Here is a 19639-nt window from a genome sequence, read left to right as displayed (position 1 = left end):
ACTTAACTATGCTCTGATTACATAGTTTTTGGGGTTGTATATTAATATATGCTGTATTAATGTATATTATGCATATTAACAATAATATTGTAGTATCAGGGATAAAAAATTGTAAGACTTTTTTGAGGTAAAATTGGCAGGACCCAGTGAGTTAGTGAGTCAATATGGTGGAAGAGGAAAGTAATGTGGAAAATGGGAATTGAATGATTATGAAATGTTTGGGTCACTGGGAAGAAGATAATAGCTCAAGTGATGGATGAGAATCATTTAATCTCTCTGGACCTCAATTTCTTCATCTGTCAAATGTGGGAGTTGAGCATTTCAGATCTAAAATTCTCTTATTTTAAGCCTTTTTGCACTCTCTTTGTGCATTTAGACCTTGAAAGTAAGTATCTGTTTTCAAGTGTGTACACAATTTAGCAAGATTTTTAGCTTCTCAGCTTAAAGTTTTCTTTCTGTGCCTTGTGGTAGAATGGAAGTGACCCTGGCTTCTCTAAGGTCATGGCTGTGGAGCACATATCTGACAAGAATTTTAGTGCAGCCCTGAAACAGATTGAATTCTCTTGTCTGACAACCAGCCTACACCATGTGTTTGGGGAAGTTCATCACCTAAAAAGTTGATCCCCAGGATGTGGTTTTTAAAAAAAAAAAATCAAAACAGGGGACAGCGGGGTGGCTCAATGGTTTGAGAGCCAGGCCTAGAGATGAGAGGTCCTAGGTTCAAATCTGGCCTCAGACATTTCCCAGCTGTGTGACCCTGGGCAAGTCACTTAACCCCCATTGCCTAGCCCTTACCACTCTTCTGCTTTAGAACCAATACCCAGTATTGATTCCAAGACAGAAGGTAAGAGTTTAAAAAAACATTTTTTTAAATCAAAACAACTCATGAATATTATTTACTAAAGTTCTAAGGTTATGTTACAAAAAGATAACAACCTTCACTGGTAAAGGGAGTTTCTTCATTGGGGGAGAACTGCCATTTATGCCATTAAAATCACAGCTCCAGTCTCTTTGTGTATCCTTATAAGTAGAGGAATTTCATATATTGTAGGATGATTAAAAATTATGAGAGACTAGATTTCAGGTAAGACAATCAATTTATTGATTAGGCTATTAATAACCAATAAATTAATTGGTCAGTGATCTCTCTCAGTAATCAAAGACCCAAAAGAAAGCTTTGTGGATCCTCAAATACAATTTTGGAAGCTCATTATTCAGCCCTCCCTTGGACATCCCAAGACATTTTAAATTGGTGAATTCCCAATCAGGAGGTGATCCATCATCTTCTCAGTCCATCCCTGATTCCTTGATTGATGATGGCAAATCACATGTCTGGTCCTATGATTCTAACATCTGGAAGGAGAAATCAAATTCTGCCTTCTTAGGAGTGACTTTGTTCAATACTTTTTAATGGAAGATTCAAGGATTCAGACCTGCTAATCAGAGACATGCCTGTTCTAAGCTAGTTTTTATTTTACCAGGCAAAATAGAGCCCTTAATCTCACCATTTTTCTATCACCCCTACAGTGGGAGATGTGAGCATTCCTTGAATTTACTAGGAAGAAAAAGGAATGAATGAAAAGATTTGAGGAACAAACCTGAGACTCAATTCAAAACTCAGAAATAGAAAGAATTCAATATATTAGAAGTAAATCTTCTCACTTGAATATCAAAATATGATTTGACATTTCTCATTGTCATCAGATGTTTGGAATGAAATTCCAGCTACATTTTTTAAAAAGCCAAGTTGAATTCATTTTGAAAATTCAGAATTCATTTTCAGTTGAAAAGTTAGATGAATGCATGCTTTAGAACTGAAAGTATCTTATCCAATTATAGGTGAAAAAGCTGAGCCTCAAAGGTTGAATGATTTGCTTGTCTGTGGCACACCCCTGCTTATTGGTAGAATCTCGATTAGAGCTCACATTGTCTGATTCTTAGCCCAGGGCTCATTTACTGCCATTTTGTATATTGTGCTAGAAGTGAAAGAACAGAAAAAGATTTGGCCATGCTCCTGTGTCTGAAACTTGTCAGTTTTGTACTTACTTGCAGTTTTTGCCTTGCTGTTATTTTATGCTTTCTCTTTACTCCCATTTCAATAACTGAGATGAGAATTTTTTTAGAAACTAGAAATTATTCACTTAATCAGCAATGAGCATCGTTAAATAGAAAGGAACTATAAGATGACTGTCAGATTGAGCACTAATAGAACGTGAAATTTTCTGTTATTTGTCATCTTCAGAACTTTATAGTTACAGTAATAGCAAGGTAGTTATACTCTGAGGGAAAGTTGACAGTTAATTTTTCCCACTTAGTAGACTTAAGAACAATTTAAAAAGTTTCTAGGATCTTTATCCTTTTTCTTATTAAAAAAAAACTTTGGCCCAAAGATATAAATTGATAAATATTTTATGTATGTTTAATATTTAACATATTTGATTATTATGAATAATTGATAAATATATATTTACTATTTGATATTATGTTATAAATTTTTCTTTTGGATGATATTAAATGTATTTTTTAATTTTTAGGGAAAGACTACTATTATTCTACGATGTCTTGACAGGTATGTCTTAACCTTTTGTAAAGTGTTACTTTAAGATTCCTATTTGTAACGATAATTTTGAGACCAAAGAGACATGACATAGGACTGATATACAAATAAAAATGCCCTTATGTTTTTATCTTTTACAACAACCCTCCAAAACACTTATAAAGATAGGTAGGTGGCACAATGAATAGAGCACCAGGCCTGGAGGTAGGAGGTCTGGGGTTCAAATTTGACCTCAAACACTTCTTAGCTGTGTGATCCTAGACAAGTCATTTAACCTCATTTGTCTAGCCCTTGCCCTTCTATCTTAGAGTTGTTATTGAGACAGAAAGTAAATGTTTAAAAAAAAAAATATATATATATACATATATATATATATGTATATATATATATATATATTATAGCCCAGGGATTTAGCAGGCATAGACCTACTTTCTTGCCCTGTTTTGGTCTCCAGGAAGTTTTCTATCCCCATTACTAAGGCTCTTCTGTTTAAAAGGACAATCACATTCACTCTACCTACATCAATATGTCCTTGAAGTTTCCCCTTTTTATGATGGTTTGTTGAAAGTATTTTATTCTATGTTTTTCATGATTATTAGAATGTCATGCATAATTTATTGGTTGATATATTTTAAAGCAAATCATTACTCTTCAAATTAGAGTTGTACCATTCACTATCAGATGTTTTTAGTGATGGAGTGGGACTCTGATCCTGTGATTTCCCATTGTGAAGGAGACTTTCCATTGTGCTAGGCTCCCTTCCCTAATCTAGCCGGGCAACTTGTCTGCCATGTATTTAATCTTAGGGAATTATCCAGAGGCAATGACAAATTAAATAGCTTATTTCCCATTCACAACAACTCATATATGTCAGAGGCAGCATTTGAACTCAAGTTTTTCTAAGTGCAAGATGAGTTCAACATTGATATTACTTCTCTTAATATTTTCCTGGTATCTACCAGCCATCTATATGATAACAGTTGATTTGAAATTATGATTATCTTATCAATTTACTATAATAGTGACCAATATTTAACCAGAATTAGTGGATATTTATTTGTCTTTTCAATTTCAGCATCTATTTTTAAAAAATGTTACTGTGGGCAGCATTTCGTCTTGAGCATTCAGTATTGAATTATGCCATTCATTTTTAAAATATTTTTGAAATTTGCATTTGGTAAAGCATTGCCCTTGTATGAGTCCTTTCACCCAAGGATTATTTGCTTGACAAGAATCATGTGAAGTAGTATTTGCCTCATCTTTCAAATAATTTTTAAGCATGACTCCCTTCTATGCAAATATATTGTATATATTTTTTATTTTAGATAATCTGCATGTAAACTGACATTGTCTTAGAAACTATGAGGTTCTGCAAAAATACTTTAATACTTGAAAATCCTTCATACAAGAATTCTTTACAATGGAACTTTAAAATCTCATTTATAAATATGTTTTAACTTTATTTTGTTTAATTTTTAGACAGGTTATATGGGTAGTAGAATAAAGAATAAAGAACCAGTCTTGGAGACCAGAAGATCTGTGTTCAGGTCTTATAGCTGAAACATACTAGTTATATGACTTGGAGCAAGTCTCTTAACCTTATATGGAATTGAAGCAGCTGGGTAGCACAGTGGATAGAGTGCCAGGCCTGGAGTCAGGAGGACCCAGGTTCAAATCTAGCCTCAGACATTGCCTAACTGTGTGACCCTGGGCAAGTCCCTTAACCTTATGTAGAATTGCCTGAGGCACTGAGATAGGAAGTTAATATATAATTTACTGGTCAGCATTATTGGAAGAAGTATCTATGTTAAGAATTCCCCAAACCAATAAAATCACAACTTATATATAATCCTTGCTAACAACAGCTTTGCTTTCCTTATTGTTGATTAAAGCTTCCAGAAAAACATGGTAAAAACCAAAATGATTCCATTAGAATCTGGTTCAGATTCAGGAGGTATAACCCAACCTGTCTTTGTTAAACAGAGATGAGCCACCAAAACCAACCTTAGCTTTGGAGTATACTTACGGAAGAAGAGCAAAAGGGCATAACACAGTAAGTGTCCTTAAAATGACGTAGTTTGTCAGTTGGCATAGCAGTGATTACAGTAACTTTGTTTTCACAGTGTCATTCTTATTGTCAGCCTGTCAACAGGAATTTGTGTGAAGAGTGATAATTGTACATTCTAGGGCTCTCTTGGTAAATATATTTTGTTGGCTTCTGTTACACCCCAGCTGGGAGGCAGCCATGGGAGGCTGGGAAAATATTTTAGTTTCTGCATTATTGTGTCCTGACTGCAAGGATCAAATTCATTTGGTAATTTGATAATATATTTCTCTGGCCTATAAAGAATTTCTTTGGTCTAGTATGACTCCCTCCCACAAATGAGAAAATTATTGTGAATTATCATCTGTCTCCCAGAGGAACTTCTAAAGATGTTGATGTGAGCTATGTTATAGTTATAAAAATGTACTGCATGCATCAAAATCTAAAAATTTGCATTTTGAATATCAGATGCCCAAGTCTGTAATAAAACACTTGCTTTATGTAGATCTTTTATTTTGCTTTTTGTTTCCTTTTATCTGTAAATGTTAAGTGACAGAGAGCCAGATATAACTTAGGGTCAAACAACCTGGAGTAAAATTTGAGTTTCCAGGATTGTTGTCATTAAATATACATAGAGATCCTGCGGGAGAAGGTACAAGAGGACTTGGACAGGGAAAACCATGGAAAGAGGGGTATTTCTTCAGAGACTGGCAACATGGTAAATCCCCATCTGTATTCTTCCTCTCTCCCACCCCATTGGTTAGTGTTCATGCCTAGATCTTTTTGTTCCCCCATAAAAGTTTCTGAATATTTTGGTAGAATTTGGGGCAGTGGTATTTCTTGAATCAATACTATTTCCCAGAAGGACAGCTAGGTGGCTCAGTGAATAGAGCACCAGGCCTGGCATCAGGAGGACTTGAATCCAAATCTGGCCTATCTACTTCCTAGATGTGTGACTTTAGGCAAGTCACTTAACCCCAGTTGCCTAATCCTTACCACTCTTCTGCTTTGAAACTGATACTTGTATCAATTCTAAAATAGAAGGTAAAGGTTATAAATAAAAAATATTGTGTTCTAGTATTAATATTTATTATTATATACTGTATATATATTATATTTCATATTCATTCTTACCCCATAGATTCACTGTAAGATAGATGCTTTTGTATCTTTAAGATTAGAATAAAGAGGGAACTAGAGAATTTAGAGGTGCCAGAATTTGTTCCCAAAAGCATTTATTTAATTTGCTATTTCTATATGTAACTGTTACTGGTTAGTGTGCCATAACATGTTGGAAACATGTCTCTATTTTTGAAAAATGAAAGTTTGGTAATATGAAGGAAATTTTTCCCTTTTCTCCAGCCTAAAGACATTGCTCATTTTTGGGAATTGGGTGGAGGAACTTCTTTGTTGGACTTAATCAGCATTCCAATAACAAACGAGAGTTTGAGGTAAGTGAGGCAGCTATATGACACAGGGGGTTGAAAGAGCCTGAAAGAGCCAAGAGTCAGTAAATCTTTGGAGCCCACAGAGTGCATGTCAATAGACTTTTGTAAGCAAATTTCAAAATATGTATTTTGTGTTTGCTTTAGGTTGGTACTCCCTTGTTCACAATGTGGTTAAACTAGTACATTCATAATGGCCAGCATTGCTCTGGCTTTAACCCTCTGGGACAGCTGGCATTTTCTCTCTTTCACATGCTGTATGTAACTAAGCCCATGAAACAGAAAAACATGTCATGCCACACATAAAGGAAATTGCACAAATTAATTTAAAAAGCATCTCTTTTTCCAAATCTTAACCTAAAGTGAACTAACTCAGCCTTTTGGGTTTTGACTTTAGCTAGACTTTGTGGGTCTCTAACTTTTAAATGATCACAGCTGGTATAAAGACAATTTTATCCAAGAGAAGACAGTCATTGGTGGATGGGGGAGGTTTCTTATTTATTTGCTGACCGTAAGCAAATGGGATTTTAAAACAAAACTCTCAAAACCCACTTGAGATTGTGGTTGTATTCCCTGAAAATCATTCCCACATGTTGGTCAAATGAGATGTGATGTCTCTCATTGTCTTTGGGAATTCATCCTAGCCAATAAAAACAAATTTTCAAAAATTGCATTATCATCGTCTTGTCAAAATTTGTTGAAAACTGTTGCTACCATCATGAGCTATATATCTGCACAAATGCAGCAATAGAATTAGAGAAGTTATCTGATGAATTTGGCCATGTAAATAGCTAGATTTCCCAAGTCATCTAATTCTCATATTTTGACTTAATTAAGTCCTCTATGTGCTATCAGTTTCCAGGATAATTGGCAATTCCACTTTCTTAATTGTATGTAGCCAGAGGTGTAGTTGTATCACCCTAGTTCAGGCCTTCATCACCTTCATCTATGCCTGGACAAATGCAATAGCCTTATTATAACTAGTCAAACTGCCTCAAGTCTTGACCACTCCAATCCATCCTCCATGTAACTGCCAATATGATTTTTTTTAGTGTAGTCTGACTATCCTACCCCTTCTACCGCCATTCAATAAATTCCATTGGCTCCCTGTACCTCTAGAATCAAATGTAAATTCTTCTACTTAGAATTTAAAGCTCTTCAAAATCTTCTCCTTTAAATCTTTCTATGAATCTTATACTTTTTTTTCTTCCATACATTTTATGGCACCTCCAGAATGGCCTATTGGTTGTTCCTCACACATGATATTTTAACTCCTGCCTATACAGCTTTCCACTAGCTGTCTCCTGGGGTCTGTAATACTTTCCCTTCTTGCCCCTTCCTTAGAATCTTTGGTCTCCGTTAAGCCTCAGTTCAAGTCTTGCCTCCTGAAGAAGTCCTTTCCATGTCCTTCTAAGTGATAATGCCTTACCCTCAAAGGCTACCTGCCATCTCTTCTGAGGCAGCTGGTATGAATCAGTATATGTGTATGTGTCAATATATAGACATAACTATAATATATACACATTGCAATATTTATAGGGAAAGATGGGTGGATATGAAGAATAGGGAATATGGAAGGTTTATAGCAGGGACTGGAGGAGTTGAAGGGAGAGAGGGAATATGGCTGCCAGTGAGGCAAAGCAGAGAGATGCCCCTGCTGAGAGGCTATTTTTGAACAAAATGGGATGCCCAAGAAATGAACCACTTATGATAGCCTGCGGGGATGTCTTCTCTATGGATTTATGCCGAAGATACCTCAGAGCTGGTAAACACGAACCCTCCTGAGGGACAAGCCTTTCCCCAGACTTTGGTCACCCAGCAGGGGTCCGATAAGGACTGTTTATAGTTGAATGATTGAACTGAGCTTTAGCTCCCTCTATTGCCCCAGAAAAGATAGTCCACTTATCTGACTGCAATATTCAAATAAGATAAATTTTAATAACCAGTTCAGATTGGAGAGGTATCAGGGAAAAGGGAAGAGGGACTTCTCTAGATAAGGTTTGAGTCTTTTAGCATTGGAGCTGAGATCAGGCCTCACAGGCTGGTGGAGGGTTTCTCTTATTCCTGTCTATGCTATATCTGGGCTAGTTTTCTTAATTTCAAAATCTTAGCAGTAGACAGCAAGGCAACAAGAAAAGTTCTGACCTTCAGAGGTGGTTGGGCCTGTCTCTTCAAGCTGAAGAAAATAGTGGCACTTCTATCTAGAGACTGGGAAGACAAGCCCCTCCCACTTCCATCACCAGGAAGGAAGTGTTAGTCACAAGACCAACTGCCACTCCCAGTTGCCCCCTCCCCCACCAACTGTCAGTCTTGTCAATTTCTTCTCTCTCTAATATTCCCACTGTTGCTTGTTCTAACACAGCGGCAGACAAAATCTGACATTATATGTAGTATTCTATGCCTAAACTCTTTGAGGGCAGGTACCGTTTTTTTTCTTTTTTCTATGTATCCTCAGTGTTTGGCACATACTAAATGCATGCTAAATGCTTACTGATTAATTATTTTCATTTGTTAGTTTTTCAAAGGATTTTGTGGCCAGAATCAATTTAGTACCATTTTTTCTTGTGCTAAACAAGACCCAGTTTTTATCAGTAAAGACCAATAGTTTTTTCTGATACTACTTATCTTATAAATAAATGTTTGGTCATAGATCGACTCTAGCTACATTCCAGAGACATGAGATATTGCCATAGAATGGGTTTTTTTTTCTGTTTACTTCCTGTGTTTTATTTTCTTTTCCAATGTGTAATTTTATTAATTTAATGCCTTTTTTTCCTTGATTACATGTAAAATTTTTTTCATTATTTAAAAAATTTTTGAGTTCTGTCTTACATTCTTACTTTTTCTCCCCCACTCCTTGAGATGGCAAGCAATTTGATAAAGATTGTATATGTACATTCAAGGCATTTCCATATTAGCTCTACTACAAAAGAAAATACAGACAAAAAAAAGAAACAATATAATAAAGTGAAAAAAGGTATGATCACTAACAAAGACCTGCAAGGAAAAGAGAAAGACAGAGATACTCCATTTAAAATAACCACAGATGGAATGCAATATGTGGGAGTGACAATCCTCTAATCATCTTATTCAATACCATCTCAATTAAATTATCAAAACATTATTTTATTGAGCTAGGAAAAAGAACAAAATTCACATGGAAGAACAAAAGATCAAGAATGTTAAATGAACTAGTGAAAACAAATGAAAAGTAAGGAAGTCTAGTAGTACCAGATTTTAAACTGCATTTATAAAGCAGTAATCATCAAAACTATCTAGTACTGGCTAAGAAATAGAAAAGTATATCAGTGGAATAGAATAGATACACAACAAACAGTAGAAAAGATTGTAGTAACTTAATATTTGAAAAAATATAGGTCCTAGTTTTTGGAATAAAAACTCACTATTCAATAAAAAATTGCTGGTACAACTAGAAAATAGTTTGGCAAAAACTATGTATAGATCAATATCTTATATCATTTATTATGATAAGATAAAAATGGATACATGACTTAGACATAAAAGGAAATATCATAAACAAATTAGAAGAATAGGAAACATATTACCTATCAGATTTATGGATAGAAACAATTTATGAATAAAAAAAGAAATGGAAAGCATTGTGAGATGTAAAATGGATCATTTTGGTTGCATTAAATTAAAAGGGTTTTGTAAAAATACAACATGTAGCCAAGATTAGAAGGCAAGTAGAAAATTTATAGATTGTTTCTCAGAGGCCTCATACCCAAAATATGGAGAGAACTTTGGCAAATTTGTAAGAATAAAGCCATCCACCAGTTGATAAGTGGTCAGATATGAACAGACAGTTCTTGAATGAAGAAATCAAAGCCATATATAGGTATATTTTTAAAATGCTTCAGAGCACCACTGATTAAAGGAAACACAAATCGAAATAATTCCAAGATATCTTACATTTATCAGATTGGCTAAAATGATAAAAAGACAGAATGACAACTTTTGGAGGGGTTGTAAAAAATAGGGATACTAATATATCTGTTAATGGAACTGTGAACCAACCCAACCATTTTGGAGACCAATTTGGAATTATGCCCAAAGAGCTATAAAACTGTGTATACATTTATATGCAGCAATAGCATTGCTGAATCTGTTTCCCAAGGAAATCAGGGGAAAGGGAAAGAACCTATGTGTTCTAAAATATTTCTAGCAGATCTCTTTGTGGTGGCAAAGAACTGGAAATTGAGGGAATGTCCATCAATTGGGAAATGACTGAACAAATTGTGGTATATGATTATGATGGAATACTCTACGCCTTAAGAAAAGGTGACTTGGTAATTTTTTTACAAACTTGAAAAGACCTGCATGAAATAATTAACAGTGAAATGAATCAAACCAAAATGACATTCTATACAGTTACAGAATTAATATATTTTTTTAAATGTGTGAATGTCCACCTAATAGAAAAACAAAAGACATAATTTATATATATATATATTTTTATATATGTATATATGTACACATATATGGTACCCAAAGGGGAGAGAGGGGCTGAGATACCCTGGAATAAATTCTATTTAAATAATAAAAAGATATGTTTCAATCTGCAATCAGACTCTATCAGTTCCTTCTTTCTCTAAAGATGGATGGCATTTTTCAGCATGAGCTCTTTGGAATTATTTTGGATTGTTATATTGCTGAGAATAGCTGTCATTGATTGTTGATCATCATACAGTATTGCTGTCACTATGTACAATATTCTTCTGGTTCTGCTTATTTCACTTCGTATCAGTTCACGTACATCTTCCAGATTTTTCTGAGAATATATTACTCATCATTTCTTATAACACAGTAGTATCCCATCCCAATTACATACCTTAACTTGTTTAGCCACTTCCCAGGTGATGGTCATCCTTTCAATTTTCAATTCTTTGCCACCAGAAAACCAACAGCTATAAATATTTTTGTACGTACTGGTTCTTCTCCTTTGAGCTCTTTGGGGATATAGATAAATCAAAGGATATGCATGATTTTATATAAATTTGAATTTACTTTTGAAATGTTCTCTAGAATGGTTGCATCAGATCACAACTCTACCAACAGTGCATCAGTATCCCTATTTTTCCATCCATTTCCTTTCATTATTTTCTTGTTTTAAAAAGAACTTCAGATGTTTTTGGTCTGTTAACATAAAAATTAAGACCTTGGTCATTTTATACCATTGAACCACCATGCCATTGGGCACAAAAAAACTAAGAAATTTTTCCCAGAAATGGAGTTGGACATAGTTCAATAAGGCCAGGGAATATAACCCCATTAAAACCTAGAAACTTGGGGAAATGGGCTGTTTGGCAAAATTATACTTAATATTCATTATCACAAAAATATGTTTTTACAATTAAGAATTAAAGAATGGATCAAAATCTTGTGTACTTAAAGCCAATTCTGTAGCAAAAGAACATATTGCATATTGAAAGTTTTTTGAAGTTTTTTTTTTAACAAATTAAAAAAAAGAAAATTGGTCATTTTATTGTGTTGAAAACAATATCTTCCATTCAAGAACCCTTTTCACTAGGTTTGTTTTTCTTTTATTTACAGTAAAATTATTCACATATATGCATTTAATCTTGCATTAAAGATCACATGCTGTAGTGGCATGGATTCTCCATATAGGTGTGACCTTGAGTTCTCACAGACTCAGGCAGAAGCTCTTACCAGACTCTGTGCCTCTTGTCTGAATACCAAATGGTCTATCTCAAGTTCCTTATTGGATTGGCTGCACCTTGATAGATTTTTTTTTTTCACTCTAACATCTTTCAAAGAAATGGAAAAGTTCTTGTTTCCATTTTTATTTTTATATCACCTGCATTTCTTACCCTCATCTTCTACGAGACCCTGAGACACACAAGTATACACCCCTTCCCCATTTATTAAAAAGGAGAGGATAAAGTACAACAGAGCAAATAGACATCACAAAACCTGGAAATGGATCTGATTTAAACCCCAGTTTGCAACATTCTACACCCATCATCTCCATCCCTCCATAAACATGTGACAGGGATCTTCAGCAAGCTTTTCTTTGGGGCCCCAAGCTTGATTACTATAGTTTCACAGCATTTAATTTTGATTGTCTTCTTGTTCCTTCGGTTTACAGTGAAGTATTCTTTTTGTGGTCCTTCTTGCTTTTTGAGTTAGTTCCTATAATTCTTCATGTGATTCTCTGTAGTCATAATATTCATAATTTTTATGATTTTACTGAAGTATTCCATTAAATTTTCATACCACAACTTATCTAGTCTTCAATCAATTCGCACTTTATCTCCAGTTCTGTGCTACTACAAAAAGTACATTACAAATATATCTATATACATGAGTACCTTCCTTTTTTTTCATCATTGATCTCTTTGGGTTTTAAGCTTAATGACGGACTCAGCAACTTTTAATGACCACTTACTGAATAATCAAAAGATTTGACCTGTGTCAATGGTGGATTTTATACGCAGATCAGTGAAATTACCAGTCCTTGACTTATTATATGGTATGAAACTGATGCCTAATAATTCACAGTCAGAAAGTATTTTAAGAGCTTATAGAAGTATGAAATATTTTGCCATATTTCAATTTAGTCCAACATTTATTGAGTGCTTACTAGGTATAAACACCTTAATCTGGCAATTTGAAGCACTTTAGGTTCTGGCCCTGTGGTGGATGGACCTATCATTTATTGGAGGAGGGGAAGATGGGATTGTTTCTTGTATTTTAAAAATTTGTAATTATGGTAAAAATATGCAGTTTTCAAATTTTACCCCCTGCTTGCTTCTCATTCCTGCTAGACAAGAAAACACCAGGCTGTCAGATTCAGAAGGCGTGTCTTGATTGTGCTTCTCTTTGAAGTCTTCCAAATTCATTTGTAGAGCTTGACCTATTTCATCTAATGGCATATTGATGGACTCTGGAAGTTTTCCATATTCAGAACTTCCCATGCCTCCCTAACACTAATTAACAGACTGGACTTGGAATGCAGCAAATTTTATAATGCTTTGTAGCTAACACTGAGAAGCAGCAATACAGAAATGATGGCAGTCTTCATCTAATAAACTCAATCCCTACATGGCTGCTGACCTGGATACTAGCCCTGCTCCCAAGCCCCAGAAAACAGCTGTCCTGCTGTGAGCCCTCAAAGGCCCCCAGAACCCCCAAGGTCCTGGCACACACCACAACAGCAGCAGTCCTATAGGGCCACTGTTACCATGTGGGCTTCTGTAGACTAGATCCAAAGCTGTGTGTCTAGTGATGAAAATGCAGTGTTGATAGGCTAACCTAGAAGACCATACCATCAATTAAAGAATTGAGGAAGCAGATTCTGGGAGTCTGGATATAGAGCCAGTATCTATGATACTCCCCAATCATGGATGCCCTCTTCCTCCTCAAATTTTGCTATAGTAGTTTGGCTCCTCTCTTCCAATGCCTCCTTCAGTTCCTACCTTAATCTTAGCTATGTATATCCCTAGTACAGTACTTATACATAGTAATTGGTTGATAACTCTTTGTGGGTTAATATTAATGAAAGTCTGGTGAAAGAAGAATAGGTAGGAGAGATGAAGAAGCCAAGAAGTACTATATAGTTGTTTCTTTTTGTTCTAAAGTCTAAAACTAAGATATTTGTAACAAAACCTTCTCCCTTTTTAGCTTCCTGTTTCCAGTTCCTACTTTGTAAGTTTTAATTGTAGTGCTTAGTAAATCACCTTCTTAAGATACCTAAGAGGTAGCGAGGTAGCACAGTGGATAGAGTGCCAGGCCAGGAATTGGGACACCTTGGGTTCAAATTTGACCTCATATACTTCCTAGCTGTATGACCCTGGGAAAGTCCCTTAAGCCAATTGCCTAGCCCTTTCAGCTCTTCTGTCTTAGAATTGATACTAGGTCAGAAAGCAAGGGTTTAAAAAAAACAAAACACTTAAGGAGCATCTTTCAGCAATTTTCTGTAGAGAAAGAAGCTATGTCCCTTCTCATGCCCATCTGGAAATTTAAAAATTGGGAAGGGCATGACACCTAAGACCCAGTAGATACTTCAAGTTGGGAAATGTATATCCTGGCAACAATCTCTCAGAAAGTAGTAGTATTTTAATAATAGTGTAAAAAGTATTGAAACAAATAGAGATAAAAAAAAAATTCAACTTCTACAAGTCTCACTCAACCTTACCCTTCCCTAAGTAGAGTTTTTATAACTGGAATAATTCTGATTCCCCCTCCCCCACCTCTTGTGCCACAATTTCTTGCATATTTTAAGAGAACATTTCAACATGTTCAGTTCTGAAAATGGTAATTGTCTTGAGATTTTAAAAAATCAAACATCTTTTGCCCCCCTAGGACATTTTCTTTAGTTCTTGTCTTGGATCTTTCAAAACCCAATGACCTTTGGCCGACCATGGAAAGTCTTTTGCAAGTCACAAAAGCTCACGTAGACAAACTTATAATGAAACTGGGCAAGACCAGTACTAAGGCAGCTTCTGAAATGAGGCAGAAGATGTGGAGTAACATGCAGAAGGACCATCCAGTAAGTCTTCTCTAGGGATTTTTCTTGGAGTCCTAGACCAGAGCAAAGTTAAAGATAATAGTTGTGAACCTCATGAAAATATTCTTTTGACTTTTATGCATGATTTGAAATCCATTTGATGCAGATGAACCTGTTCACTGGAAAATTATATCAGCTTAATAAAATCTCAGAAGAGCAAAACAAGATAAAAAAGAAGTCTTGTCTTCTTGTTAGACATCTACTGTGATTGTTATGGCATGTTATAGCAGTCAAAAGAAAAAGAGTTTTAAAGTAGTAGTTTGATATTGATTTTATAATCTCTTTAAAATGAAGATAAAAACTAGACTGTACAAAAGTCTTCTGGCAAGAGACTAGATGGAGGTAAAAATTTAAGCAAGGAGTGGAGTTATAACTCCCCTCTATATTTTGCATTCATTCAGATGTCTGTCACATATTCACTATCTTTTGATAGTCTGACAACTAATTAAATTATAAAGTTGCAGTGATGGTAATACAAGTCCTTTAAATGCAATTGTGAATGTAATCTTTTGGCAAATTTAAGAGTGCCCACATCTGATGCAAATGTCATATGTCTTTTATATATTTAATAAAGTTTATCTCTTTAGAGTATAAATTCCACTATGACAATATGGAACCCAGAAGAAGAAATGTTTCATAATGTGTAAGAAAAAAGTGGAGAATGAGAGAAAATGCACATAAATCATAATGATGTAGGGAATGAGAACAAAGCAGATTTTTTTGAGTTTACAGTTAAGATCATGTTTTTCTATCTTAACCTCTGAGAAATATGATGATGAATAAATGTTGGTATAAACTCTGTTTCAAGGAAACACTGTCAGTCTTGAAGAATCTGATTGTTGTGTGGTTATACCTTCCAGGCCCACCTTTAAAACCCACGTAAAATTTTTGGGCCCTCCCCTCCCTTCTTACCAGAGAAGAAGCTTGAATTTTTTCTTTTTCTTTCAAGGGGTGTTTACTGTACCTTTTTGTAAATTTTAGGTTAAGAATGCATTTCTGAGTTTCTAAACTTTTTTTTGTGTCATCTCCAGACATTTGCATGTTGTCGTGTACTTCTTCGAAACTCCCCAAAATTCCCATTTAATTTCTTATGCTGACCCACCATGATGGGGAAAGTCACAATGTGGAAGGGATAACTATATATTCTTTCTTGTGGACAAAATTTAAAAGTAAATGGAAATTAATGTTCTTAGAGTTTATCAAATTTTAGAAAGATTATTTTTGTTTTTGAGACCCTGGTAGGTGCTCAACAAATACTTTAGGTTGAATTGAACTCTACAGAATTTATTTGTTAATAGGACCGTGAATTAATTGACCCATTTCCAATTCCTCTGGTGATAATTGGAAGTAAATATGACATTTTTCAGGTAAGAAATTTACTGTTCCATTTCTATTTTTGTTTAATATGCATGCTTGTCTATGTAGAAAAACACCATAAGTATAAGAATGAAATAAGAAAAGACTGTGGCATGATGGTAAGATTATAGATCCAGAGCTGAAAAAGGCTGAGTAGAAAGTCAAAAAAATAATGATTATGATGAGAATGAAGTGGGACAAATTACTTTGGGAGACAAAGATAAGATTTAGATTTTCCATATAATCACTAGAACTTTCCAGGTTTTATTTTAAAAGTAGAAAAGTAGAAAATCATTTACTATCTATTTTTGAAGCTTTCAGGAACCTGGAAATATATGCTTCAGTATAAATTGTCCTTAGTCGAGACCCTAAGAAAACAGTGATAAGAGAGCTGTTACTAATGCCTTGTTAAAAATAATTAGAGCAAGAGTGCATGGCAGAAGGACTAAGGAAATAGGGACCTCAGAATACGGAGCCACAAAAGAAGAGATTATAGGCTTTTCTATTTAATCATTAGTATCTTCTTTCTCTGCATATCTAATCCTTATACTTTTTTTCTATTAATAAATTCCTTCAGGATTTTGACTCTGAGAAGAGAAAAATCATCTGCAAGACTCTTCGATTTGTTTCCCATTATTATGGAGCTTCATTGATGGTTAGTAGAGTCTCAGTTCTGGTTGAGAGGGTGGGGTGTACCCAAGTTCTGAAAGACAAGTAGTTTGTTGCAGTTATATAAACTGTCAGTCATTTATTTTCCTAATGCAAGTTTTACCCATCCTTAATATCTAGCTAGCCATGAAGACAGGAAATAGACCAAGATTATTTAAAATGTTCATTCAAAATAGAAAGTATTAAAAACACATTTTTAAGTCCCTAATATCACCCCCCCTCCGGGGAATATTTTCATGTCACCTATGCCCCCATCCTATAATAATAGCGATAATAGCTAGCTTTTTGTAGCAACTTTAAAGTTTGCAAAGCACTTTGGGAGATGAATGCAAAGTACTGTATAAACCTTAGAACATTACAAAGGTCTCAGTTGTTCTTGTTTAGGGACAAAAGTAATATTGGACCTGGAAGTCATAAGACCGAAGCTCTCTCTCCAGTTCTTACACTAAGAGCCATGGGACTTGGCACAAGTCACTTAAACTCTCTCTGAGCCTCAATTTTCTCATACATAAAATGGGGATGATGCATTTTTTTTTCAAATGCTTTTTTCCAATGACATGCCAAAACAATTTTAAAAATTCTTTTTTTTTAATGTTGAGTTCTGAATTCTCTTCCTCCCTTCCTGCCCTCCTTCATCATTGAGAGGGCAAGCAATTTGATATGTTATACATGTGCAGTCATGCAAAACATTTCCATATTAGTCAGGTTGTAAAAGAAAACACAGACCTGAAAAAAAAATGAAAAAAATTAAGAAAGTAAAAAGTAGTATGCTTCAATCTGTATTCAGACTCCAACAGTTCTTTCTTTGGAGGTAGAGAGAATTTTTCATATAAGTTCTTTACATTTGTCTTGTTCCACTGTATTTCTAAAAACAGCTAAGTCTTTCATAAACGTTCATCATACAATATTGCTGTTACTGTATATAATGTTCTCCTGGTTCTATTTGCTTCACTTTGCATCACTTCACATGTGTCTTTCCATGTTTTTTCTGAAAACACTCTGCTAATCATTTCTTGTAGCACAATAGTATTCCTTTGCAGTCATATGCTACAATTTGTTCAGCCATTCCCCAACTTATGGACATCCCTCTGATTTCTAATTCATTGCTGCCACAAAAGGAGATGCTATAAGTATTTTTGTGTGTATAGATTTTTTTCTTAGGGAAGATACTTTTACTTCTTATCTCCCAGTACTTGTGAGTATCTGTGAAAGTGTAAATTATAAAGCACTATATGAATCTGAGTTATTAGTCTTTTTTTAAAAACCCTAACTTTCTGTCTTAGAGTCAATACTAGCTATTGGTTCCAAGGCAAAGGAGTGTTAAAGGCTAGGTAATTGGAGTTAAGTAACTTGCTCAGGGTCACACAGCTAGGAAATATCTGAGGCCAGATTTGATCCTTGGACCTCCCATTTTCAGACCTGGGTCTCTATCCACATTAAAACATAATATTTAAGAAGGTTTAGGTATACTTTGAAACATTAAAGAAATATGGCTAAATTTGGATGTCATTTTCTTTCCTGTCTAAAGTTTTGCAACACTGGAAATTTTCCTAAAATTCTTGAGAAATTCCTGAAATTCCTAAAATATAGAAGACATGACATTCTGTTGTGGGTAAAATTTTAATGTATTTTTAATACTTTATATTTTGAATAAAAATTTAAAATAATTTTTTTGTTTAGCATCTTGGTTTATATACTTGCCTTCAAGGCTAGATTGTATGTAAGATATTTTTACTTTTTTTTTTACTTTGTTCATTTCTAAGCTTCGTAACATTATCTTATTTGATTTCTTAAAAATAACATTTATTTTTTAGCTACAGTTTGAAAATTCACTTTACATATACTGTTAACAGGGTGCTTTCTATGCTTCTTTCCATGAAATACCCTTGAAACTGAGATAGATACTGGTAAACATTATCCAATGTCCAAGACATTAATCCAAGACATTGGTCCAAGACAGAGGTCCTGGAACCTCTGATTCTTGGTTTCTCCCATTAAATAATGCCACCAATTCAGTTCCAGTCAAAAGATAACTCTTGCTCTTTTTCAGCACTCAAAATGAATGAGATATCTATCCCTGCGAGACATTATTATGTCTTTGCAAAATGACCCTTCTTCAGCAGATCTGTGAACTTAAAACAACTCATGTTGGAATGTTGGTTAACCAATTCTTTTCTTCCTGTGTGATTCTTGTTCATGTCTTCCTAAAAGTCCTCCAGAAAAGGTTCATCCAACATGGTAGAACCCTGCCTCTAGATTTTTAACAGTTAGCAAAAGTATATAATTTGGATTATTTCTTTGTTCCTGCTCACCCTTGCTCTATAGCTGACTTGGCTTATTTTTCCAGACATTTCATGGATATTATCTTTTCAATTACTTTTTACATGTAAATCTTTGTTTGTAACATGCTACAGCCTACTTACGTTCCCCATATGTCTCTCTGTTTCCCTTTGACTCATCTACAATTTTTATTTCATGTGTAGAGCTGCTATATCAGACTGTAGACCAGGGGTCTACTACAAACTACAGCCCACAGGCCACATGTGGCCCCCTGAGGCCATGAATCCAGCACTCACTGCACTTCTGGAAGGGGCACCTCTTTCATTGGTGGTCAGTGAGAGGAGTACTGTATGTGGCGGCACTGCAAAGCACAGCATCACTCACGTACAGTACTGCTTCTGGTGACATAATCCTTTGCGTGGCATCTTAGAAAGAGACGCTGCGCAAATGATTATGTGGCTGCACAATGGAAGACATCAGCATGGTTAGCAGTGATCTAGGGGAGGGGATTCCACACTCTGTATATTGATGCCCATTTAGGGTTAGGGTTATGGTTAGGTTTTTATAGTCCAGCCCTCCAATGGTCTAAGGGACAGTGAACTGGGCCCCTGTGTAAAAAGTTTGGGGACCCCTGCTATAGATGGACAAATAGCTAGAACCAGGCTTGAATACGAGGAAGAGGGTAGACTCATTTGTTTTTGGTAAATTGTGCAATGCTTCTGGTGATTCCAGGATGT

The 19639-nt window shown here is 35.0% G+C and overlaps 1 protein-coding gene across 6 annotated transcripts in view; it reads left to right on the top strand.

Moving 5' to 3' along the window:
* DYNC2LI1 (dynein cytoplasmic 2 light intermediate chain 1) overlaps positions 1 to 19639 on the top strand; it is a 107726-nt gene that overhangs the window by 11681 nt on the left and 76406 nt on the right. For all 6 annotated transcript variants that reach the window (XR_008917410.1, XM_056822449.1, XM_056822503.1 and 3 more), the window contains exons 3-8: positions 2535 to 2569; positions 4541 to 4610; positions 5964 to 6052; positions 14393 to 14579; positions 15896 to 15964; positions 16531 to 16608. Coding sequence is in view for 5 of the 6 variants with exons in the window: in XM_056822449.1 (XP_056678427.1) it covers positions 2535 to 2569; positions 4541 to 4610; positions 5964 to 6052; positions 14393 to 14579; positions 15896 to 15964; positions 16531 to 16608 (528 nt within the window). In the remaining variant the exon portion in view is untranslated. The remainder of the gene's footprint in view (positions 1 to 2534; positions 2570 to 4540; positions 4611 to 5963; positions 6053 to 14392; positions 14580 to 15895; positions 15965 to 16530; positions 16609 to 19639) is intronic.

This window comes from Monodelphis domestica, chromosome 1 (assembly GCF_027887165.1).
Source record: "Monodelphis domestica isolate mMonDom1 chromosome 1, mMonDom1.pri, whole genome shotgun sequence".
Classification (NCBI taxonomy): domain Eukaryota; kingdom Metazoa; phylum Chordata; class Mammalia; order Didelphimorphia; family Didelphidae; genus Monodelphis; species Monodelphis domestica.
Note: the sequence above shows the minus strand (reverse complement) of the source record. Positions and strands in the feature narration are given on the sequence as shown.